Below are 10,394 nucleotides of genomic sequence, written 5' to 3'. Positions count from 1 at the left end.
AAGCAGATATCATCGGCACTGCCGTTTCGGCTAATGCTGTGTTCAAGGCAGGCTTTTGAAACCGTAAGTTACAGCTTCAAGTCACAACTACGACTTGGTAGCGTTCCAGGTAATCCGTAGCTCGTGTTTTTACCGTCCTGTTGTCTGTGAAAGTTCCCTATAACGGCCACTCGTAACTTCCGACCTGTGAAGTCATACCAGTTCGATCTGGTACGAGTTCACGGGAAGGAAAAACACAAAGTACGAGTTTCCTTGAACGCACCATGAGTTAGCAGCCCCCGCCCTTGTCAGGCATCAATTGGTCCTCGTGCTACGTCACCACATTCACGCGCATCCCTTGGCTGCACACACAGCCCTTCATGCCGTTCTCTCCCCTCATTGGATAACACTTGTATCCCACAAGGAAAATTTTCTCCTCGGGTTACAGCAGAGCAGAGTGACGGAGAGACTCGTGTTTAGGCTGAAATACTTCATGTAAGTGATTGCTGACGGAAAATAGGACTATTTAGGACTTATATTAACAAAAACATTCCACTGATATCTGCTTTAAGATCAGGTAAGATAAAAAGTACAATAAGTAGGACAATACATACGGGTGGTTGACATATAAGCCGAAAAAAAGATTTTTTTTAAAACTTCAAATATTATCCCTGAAAATTACTTTTTTGTGTTGTCTTGACTCTTAACTTTACACATATATATGTGTTCTTGAAGATTTTGCATCAAAATTAGCATTTTTTCATCAATTTGCTGTATCAGTGCCTTAAATTGTCATACGGTGTGACATGAAAGCTATGTTATATAAAATGAAAATGGGGTACTTTTTTCTTTTCTAACTGACTGCATCATACATTTTAATCATGACTGATTTGATATTTAACATTTCCTTCTGAAAATGTATTATATTTTGGATTATTTTTCAAAATTATCATACAAAGGATGACATCGCTCCTCAATCTTTCAAGATATTTTAGAATAATTCTGTTAAACCTTGTAATAACTCTAACATAATGCTTGAGACTCTTGGTAGTTCTATTTTCCTTGTGGTCTATGGATATTTTCACAATTTATCACTAACAAAGCTGTTTTCTTGTCACAATTGTGAGCGTCACACCACATGACATGAGTGTCACACCACATGACAAACTGCACCAAAAATGCAAAAAAGTGTATTTTATGTATTTGACATTCAAACAAAAACAATTGAGGACATATCTTGTAATAAAAAACTGATTTTGGGCACAGGTTACACGGGAATTCCAATTGCAGAACTACAGTCTTAGAACAATAACATCATCCACAAAACAGGGGTGCAAACTCGTCACCTTTCGGCGAAATTCGCCGTTTTGGATCCCAAATTGGTCATTTGTGTGATTCGTGTAAATCCGCAATAAAAAAAAAAATTGAGGGGGGGGGGGGTCCGGCGAGGCGAGGCGAGGCGAGGCAAGCCGAGGCAAGCCGAGCCGAGCCAATGCACCTGTCTCTTTAAGGCGCATGCACCTTATCTGGATGACAACGAGTGGTGGCAGCGCTCCTCTTCTGTCAGCAATACACACCTGAAGCTTCTCTTTTAATACAGACTAACTAACGCGACTTTTTGAGCATGGCGAGTGAAAGAGTCGGAGCTAGAAGATGCTCCAGCAGCGTTGTATAGGTGCTGTATGGGACCGTGTGTGTGTGATGATCGCGATCGCGGCCAATTAGCGATTAGCGCGTTTAGCATAATTAGCTCCAGTGTCTCCTTCTTCTCTGGAGGAGGGTCTGGCAGCGAGACTAGCTCCAGTGCGACCTGTGCAGCAGCAGCAGGAGGAGCATGAAGAGGAGGAGGAGGTTGACTGACTGTGGCAGGACACCTCTGCCTCTGTTTCCCTTATGTTGCTGGTAAATAATGTGGTTGTAAAAGTAGTAGGCTAAAGTAAAATTATTTAGTATGCACTAATTAAAGGGGCAGAGCTTTAAGAGACATTTTAGCTTTTATATTTTATAAGATATATTTTTTGTAAGAACCACAATTAATAAATATAGGTTATATATTTCAGTGAATATCTAATTGTTCTTAGCATTTGTTAGATAACTTTATTTGCCCAGTAAATTAAAACATGTTGGAACTATCATGTCTCCTCTCTTGCCACCAGAATCTTACTTTTAACCTCAGACTGTCACAATGATGTATCAGATGTCAGACTGCCTCATTCTTTCAGTTTTAACCTGAATATACACAAGACATGATTGATTTTCCCAACGATCAAAGTATAAGAAACCGAACCGAAAACCATGACCACAAAACCATGAACCGAACCGTTTGCTTGAACATCTTTTAAATACATATTGCCGCTTAATATGTTTTTTGTAACCTATGGCATTTTTAAGCTTCATGTGTGTTATTGGACAGAAAGCAGCGCTGCCTTGGAGCATAGCCTACGTACAGAAAACACATTTACATCAATAAATAAATGTTTCACAATGAACCAATCAGTCTGTATTCAATTTTATTTAGTTTGAAGGCAAGGTTTGCAAGGTTCATCTGATGGACATCAAGGGACAGATTCTGCACAGCTTTTGCTCATGCTAAACCTGCATAGGCTGAAGACCCCCTTCACATGTTTCAAAACCAAACAGAGACAGATTGTGCAGGTTTAACAGGAGCAAAAGCTGTGCAAACCTGAGTAAATCTGGACCCTAGTCTCATGCTAAAATTGACTGTAAATTCACCTTTAAAGTTGGTTTTTACAAAAATTTCTCCGGGGGACCATGCCCCCGGACCCCCCTAGGGGGTCGGTATCTTGTCACCTTTTTTACCCCTGATGAGTTTGCACCCCTGACAAAACCATGGTCACATTACATTACATTGTGTACTCAGCATGAATTAGCATTTAAAATCTACTTATGAGTTAATGTGAATATTTTATGATTAAATGTTAACATTTCTACATTAGGACAAAAAATTATCAACACAGTTTTGAAAAAAACATCAAACATTTAACATTATTTCCCAGTCGGGAGTGCTCAGTGGTCAAGTCGTTAGACAGTATGTCCCATGTTGGCATACGACTGAAGCCCTGTTTGCCACTTCGACTCCTGACAGAGACGATCCTTTCCACATGTCATTTCACCAGTCTCCTTAAATTTATTTTTAAATAGGATCTGTTAATATGCACAGCATGGCAAATGGTAAAATATGGTTACATGAAATATAAAATTGGAATGTGAAATATTATTTGTATAGATAAAAAAATCTAACATCAAACTTCTTAAATTTGTGTGTTTTGTATATTTATTTATATTAATATTAATGCAAAATAAAGTGAATGTCATATGGTGTGACAGATATGTCATATGGTGTGACTTAGAAAAACCGTCACACCGTTATGACAAAGTGTCACACCACATGACATTCTGCTCAGTTAAGTTGATATATTAGCCAACTAAAAAACAGCTAGCCTATAGTTATCATGTTATTCACCACATGGCAGCAATACTTTTTAAGCATTAATAAGTAATATTTGTGAAAAATAATTATTTTTCATGCAAATAATGTCACACCATAAGACACAAAACATTGACCACTATTGATGATGTCAGATATATTGCTTTTTAAATAAAAATCTAAAGGCAGAACTCACCTCTTGACCTGGCATACCACTCCAGAGATGTTACTGTAACTTCCTGGTTGAGTGTGGTCCTCTTTATCATTAAGATGTCCAAATTATTGCCCATTCAAAATATACAAAATAGTGTCACACCGTATGACGCCCATTTTGCGGACAAAATGTATTTGGTCAAAACTTGTTTGGACATTATGCACAGACATCAAATCTTTCTGTGGGCTTTAAAAACACCTCATTATTTTATATGCATTGTACAACTATCAAATATTTATAATTTATTTGGAAATATGCTCTTATTATTAAGGTCACACATATGCCGGACAGTCACACCGTATGACATTTTTGATGTTTGGATCAAAATTCTGAGTAGAAATCTTAATAAACCACCAACAACTTTGGTATTATTGTACTATATCTTGTCAGAGGAACAACATTTACATATATAATCTTAAAAAATATAATTTTTTATCAGTATGTGACACCCGGACAGTCAGAATTGTGTTATTCGTCAACCACCCATACATAAATAGGGCAATATACATAAAAAACACATGGTCAACTACAGCTTCAAGCCAGCTCAGCATTCAATAATTTAATGGCAGAAGGCACAAAAGAAAAAGACGTAGAAAAGCGATTGGTGATACTAGCAAAAGAATCCGACCTGGATTTCCAGTTTTAAGTCAGAGTTTAATATCTATGACTGACTATTATCATATGAGAGACCAGTGATACTGTTATCATTATTATTGTGTGGAGGAGATGTGCAGGTGGACATACAGCATGCCTCTCAGTTTGGTTTCTCAGCTGCTGATGTTCTTTGCTGTAAATGAAAGTCAAAGCAAGGCAATTTTATTAGTTTAGCCCACAGTTTGTCTCTTAAGACTTTTACACAGCATCATAACAACATCCTCTGTCCTTAGACCCTCACATCCACTGAGGAAAACCTCAGGGTGAGAGACAGAGGAGGGATCCCTCACCCAGGATGAGCAGACGTGCAATAGATGTTGTTACAGACAAGAAAACAGTGGAATATGGGATGTAGGATAATATGAAAAATGGGTTGTTCAGTTTAATGGGAGTACTGGATGGCAGGCAGGACAGGCCAGTTTAACAGCAGGGGAGAGGAGGAGATGCAGGACAGCTGTGATCTCATCAGTGTGGATCAGGGGTCGGCAACCTTTAGCATTACAAGAGCCGTTTGCCCCCCACACACAGCCCCCCCCCCCCCGCGTGTGCGTCACCGCACCAAAAGCGCGCCAGCGTCACTTTGGGTTGTGAACGCGCATGATGCGCATCCTTCATTGAAAGTAATCTGTGATCTGTGCGCACTGAAGACGCTACATCTGAACGGCCCCCGCATGAGCCTTTGGCTCAGATAGGCAGAGAAACTGTAGGGATCAGCTGCAGCAGTCTCTTTCATTAATAAGGGCAACCTCAAAAAATGCCAGTTTATATATTTCAGTATGCCGTTATTCCTTGATTTCCGTGACGTACAGCAGCCAACTGTCGACCTGAATATGAGACTCAGTTCAAGGTCCGATATAGAAATATAGCTATATTCAAAATAATAGCTCATCAAATAATTTCTCTCAGCTGGTTAATGTGATATCTGCCTCTGAACTTCACTGCGCTGGTTCTAAGACGCCACTTTCATTTTCACGAGCTCTCATCTGTGAGACACGAGCGATGTTTACTTTATGGTGGAAAAAAAAACCTAGGCTACATTAAACAAGTTTAATAGCACATAAGCACCTCAATCTCCAAAGAAATAACTATTACAATGAACAAGTGAATGGCCATATGTTTTTCTTTTTTTCCCTAAAATGAGCTTGCTCCGGAGCCGCAGGTTGCTGACCTCTGGTGTGGATGAACCAACAGTCAACAGCTCTTCTTCTTGTGTGTGTGTGTGTGTGTGTGTGTGTGTCTCAGGACAAAGACGACCCAGCGTCCTCCCAGAGTGTCAGTCAGGCTGAACAGTACTTTGACAGCTCCACGGTGGAGTGTGCCGTCCAGTCCTGTCCTGAGCTGCTACAGAGAGGTACATACACCTCACACTCCTCACCCAGGCTGTGTTGCTGGAAGATGATCAGAGTGACTGACCAGCATCACTAGAAACCTGTCTGTAGTATTGAATAAATACTACTCCACAGTTTAATGCACAGAAGCAACAACCCCAGGCAGACTTCAGCAGCTCTGATTTAGATTCATGAGGCTCCAAAAGACCAGCTCCTCCTGGGATTAAATACTACGGAGCATGCCATCATGTGGACCAAAGTGTGAATGCAGAGACACAGCCACTGTCTCTGTGTGTCCAGCAGAGACACAGCCACTGTCTCTGTGGGTCCAGCAGAGACACACTGTCTCTGTGGGTCCAGCAGAGACACACTGTCTCTGTGTGTCCAGCAGAGACACAGCCACTGTCTCTGTGTGTCCAGCAGAGACACACTGTCTCTGTGGGTCCAGCAGAGACACAGCCACTGTCTCTGACTTGTGTTCTGTTGATTGTCCAATGCACAGATTTCCAGTCCATGTTTCCCGAGGCTCCGTCTTCAGGTATGATGGTCGTCACGGTGACACAGAGGACCAGGAACGACATGACAGCGTGGAGCTCTGAGGTGGAGGAGGAGAGGGAGCAGATGCTGGGGAAGGTGAGCTGCAGTCTGTTAGATCCTGACACCTTTACATGACACTTGAAAAAACCCATTGCCTTAATCCGACTATAACTGGACAACTGAAGCTCTGAAGGCATGGAAACGCCTTAGTCCGACTAAAGATTAAGACACCCAGATAATGCGATTGGAATTCAGTTTTCTCCGTCATGTATACGCCTTAGTCGGACTGAAGCTGGACAATGTATGTGCGCATGCTCCACAACAATAGAGACGGCACAAAGTGGAGCAGAGAAGCCGCCCGAACCGACAAAGTAAAGAAAAAAACCCAACGTTAGCGCCGATTCAATGCATTTCACACAGCGCCACCAGCAAGAGTGTTTTATTTAAAAAGAGAGAGAGAGAGATGAAAAAAGGAAGCCCGTATCCTATTCTCAGTGTGAATCCGGCCCAGACTGGCGCGTCTGGTCGGGAACTGCAGTTGATTTTTATTATTAAGATTACTAAGTTGTTTACATTCAGTTTTTTAGGAGGTGACAGAAAAGTCAAAGGGGGGGGGGGGGGCGTATTAACCCACTGAAACAACGGGTGACACCGCATGAGGGGGCGGACCCCGTCAGTTATTCGGTTTTCTCAGTTGCATGATAATTGAGACAAGGACAGAAGTCAGAATAGACGCCAAAATCGAATTTTGAGCATAGCTCGATTAAGCTCTGCATGTAAACGTACTGACTAAAGGCCCTGTAGAGTCAGACTCCACAGAGTTCTATGTGTTTACGTCACATTGCCCTGGGACACGCCCCTTTCATTCAGACTGAGTGGCAAAACAAACCTCCCTCATCGTGGTGAAGGATAGCAGTGAACACAGTGAAACTGGGTAAAACATGTAGCATCAAAACAAACTGAGGTCAGAAGGTCTCGACAACGATCCGTACCAGAAGCCAAAACCATCTGGTCCATGGACTGTAACCATTTTTCCATCCACACGTTTCTATTTTCTATTTGTCTTCTAAATATCTTATGTAAAATTTGATTCAATATCATGAATATCAATAAAAAGTGAATGTGGTATATCTAATCGGATTTTCTTTTGATCGATACAAAGTTTATCTGATAAATTCTGATGGAAACAGTTCTTTGTCTGATGAATGTGAGTTGCAGTCATGTTTTATGTCAATTCCTCTCCGTATTCCAGCTGTTAAAGACACGGTGGAGTAAACAAAGAAAGATGCAGATGAACAGGGTATTCCAGAAAGCGGGTTATGTGAAAACTCAGAGTAAGTGAACCCTGAGATGAGGGAAACTCTGATTCTGTTCCAGACTCTTTGAACATAACCTGCTGGCTGCCAGGTTTACCTGAAGAAACTTGAGTCTGATGGAGCTGTCTGACGGGACTGTCCTTTCCTTCTCAGTCCCATCATGTTGAAGCAGAAATCATTCACATAGTTTTACAACAGGGGCAACATTTAAATTCATTTAGACAAGCTCTCGTTCCCTGAGCCGAACGGTTCTACCATAAAATAAAACAAAACAATGAGCAACATCCAACCACTTCCTCAATATTAATAGAAATTGATGTTAAATTCAAAATGAAAAGACGACCGCATCTAAAACTCAGTCAGTGATTCTTACTACGGCCACAGCCGTGTTACTTTTTTTTTTCTCAGAACATGTCTGCTTCCTGTTTTCTCCCCTGTTGCCATGGTGAATCACAATATCAGAGCTCCATTGATGATGGCTTTTTACTACAGTAGTAGTCAGGCACAAGCTCAACGTACTCGACTTACCTAACTCAGATCAGCTGTTCTGGAACTGAAAACTCTTCACAGAGTAAGTCAACTCAGAGTTCAGGGAGAGACTCAGAGTTTGTTGAACCTCCTTTCTGGAATTACCCCCCAGGACAGACTGGCTTCATGTGAAGAGTCACCATCTCCCCGAACAGTTTGAAGCGCTGCCGTTCACAAACCACCTGTCTATAGTATTTAACATGCGGTGCATCTGCATCAAACAGTGTTTATAACAGACATGCTGCATTCTAAGCACCAGTCTACAGCCGAGGACTTCTCTATTTACCAACTTAACTAGGCTGGCGTGTGTATGGCTCAGTGGTTTCCAGGCAACGACTCCAGCAGCTGGTCACACTGGGTCTGTGTGCAGCCAAACCTCAGATAATCGGTTAAAGATGAAGAATGGATGTCATTCTATTATTTCTATTTAGTACCAAAATGAATGGAAACATCTTAAAGCCCCAGTATGTAACTTATTTGGCTTTTTATCAGCAAAAATCAAATATGTCTTTCATAAATACGTATTTCACTGAAGTGGAATCACAGCCGCATACAAATGAAAGCTTTCTCGTACCTTAGAATGAGTTGTTACAAGTCGTTACAAATACATAAGTGGGCGATGCACCGAACCGTAGGTAACCACGGAAACTCAGCGGACCTGTGGGCTCTGCCTGTTAAAACTGTCACCATTTTACTCCACCAGAGAAAGACGGTAAAACAATACGACATCACCATGACAACATATTGTCACGCCTGTATTGTTTTGCCTCGTGCTGGCGGACCACTTGTTTACATAGACGCTTGTTCATCCTGTTACATGCAGCGTCTGTTGTCTGTCTGACGTCTGCCCTATTTCACCTGAATGCAACATCAAGAATACGTTCAGATATGCAACCGCATCGCTAGATGGGGGGAATTCCTACATACTGGGGCTTTAAAGAGGAACTAAACAGGATTTCTCCCGTGGCTATGCTACATTTTTACTCTAATTAAAAAGCTCCAGAGTAATTGTGATGGTTAACTACATGACTTGTGACTTGTTACAGTGGGAATGGAGGCTCTCTGTCTTCACCTGGCGTCTCACGGCTGAAAACCAACCTTTAACATCAGTGTAGTACCTGGTCGCCGCCCCGGCCGTCACAGCTCTCCTCTCCTCCTCCTGCACGCGCTCCGTAACCCGTAATCTCTTGTTTATGACGGTTAAGACTACACAAACACACACGCTGTAACATCGTATATGTTATGTAACGTTATCCGCCGTTCCATTTATTGATTTTTCGCCGGCTTCGTTGAAAACAGATGCACATGGGCAAGAGGGTAAGAGAGTGTAACCAAAACAGAGGAGAAGCGAGCGGACTTGCACAGTTCCCCTTTAAATTGCAATAAAACAATTTGATACAGCAATATGATCACAAAACAGCACATTACCTCATTACCCATGGCTTTTTATTGGATTTAAAGGTCTGAGATGGAGATGAACTTGAACCAGCATTATTCACATTAATATTTTTATCGATCTTCAGATAATTCAATCGATGGAAACATGATTACTGTGGCACAGAGCACTGACTCTGTGGGGGCCTTAATGCAGGTTCCTCACATCCCCATGTAGAGAGGGAGACCACCAGGACAGTGTGTGTGTGTGTACACAGGAACAGTGTGACATTGATGAGAACTGTTCCTCTGCTGCAGTTTGTAGATGGAGCCAAAGAGATCTGCTTGGCCCTGCAGGGAGACGGCTTCTGGGCCGACTTCATCGACCCGTCCTCAGGCCTCGCGGTAAGGTTCTACCCTAACACAAACGGACACAAGCACAACAAAACCAACAATGCAAGACTGACTGGTTTTCCTCTGCAGTTCTTCGGCTCCTACACTAACAACAGCCTGTTTGAAACGGACGACCGGTACCGCCACCTGGGCTTCCAGATCGAGGACCTGGGCTGCTGCAGAGTGATCCGACACACCGTGTGGGGGACACACGTCTTTGTTGGGACAATATTCACAGACGCTCCCCCCAGCAGCCTGGTCATGAAGAAGCTGCAGGGGAGATGAATCTGTTCACACACTGGCTCTGAGTTCCTATTTTATTATCTGATAATGATTTATATTTATACATCCAGATCTCATTCTGAAACATGCTGTGATCACAATAAATAAACTCTAATGTGTCCTGTTGTCGCCTTTGATTCAAACTCCTGTCATCAACACAACTCACACAGAGATCGCACAGTGTGGCACTAATGTCAGCAGGAGGAGAGAGAAATGTAACCCTCCTGTTGCCCTCTGGGGTCAAGGAAGGACAAAGGGATAGAAGGAAGGAAGGACAAAGGGAATGATGGGAGGAAAGATAGATGGAGGGAGGGAACAGATTGGGTCTAAAAAGAAGGAGG

General features: G+C 42.2%; 1 protein-coding gene across 3 annotated transcripts in view; it reads left to right on the top strand.

Annotated features, from left to right (window-relative positions):
• The window catches only part of mmadhcb (metabolism of cobalamin associated Db), a 15,492-nt gene extending 5,314 nt beyond the window's left edge, over positions 1 to 10,178 (top strand). For all 3 annotated transcript variants that reach the window (XM_085765530.1, XM_085765531.1, XM_085765532.1), the window contains 4 exons: positions 5,538 to 5,646; positions 6,126 to 6,256; positions 9,697 to 9,783; positions 9,862 to 10,178. In XM_085765530.1, coding sequence (XP_085621656.1) covers positions 5,538 to 5,646; positions 6,126 to 6,256; positions 9,697 to 9,783; positions 9,862 to 10,056 — 522 coding nt within the window. In that variant the 3' untranslated portion in view covers positions 10,057 to 10,178. The remainder of the gene's footprint in view (positions 1 to 5,537; positions 5,647 to 6,125; positions 6,257 to 9,696; positions 9,784 to 9,861) is intronic.
• Positions 10,179 to 10,394: the final 216 nt, after the last annotated feature.

Source organism: Trachurus japonicus, chromosome 21 (assembly GCF_045865225.1).
Source record: "Trachurus japonicus isolate A0001 chromosome 21, Traja_1.0".
NCBI lineage: Eukaryota > Metazoa > Chordata > Actinopteri > Carangiformes > Carangidae > Trachurus > Trachurus japonicus.
The sequence above is the reverse complement of the archived record's forward strand: the minus strand, read 5'-3'. Positions and strand labels throughout refer to the sequence as shown.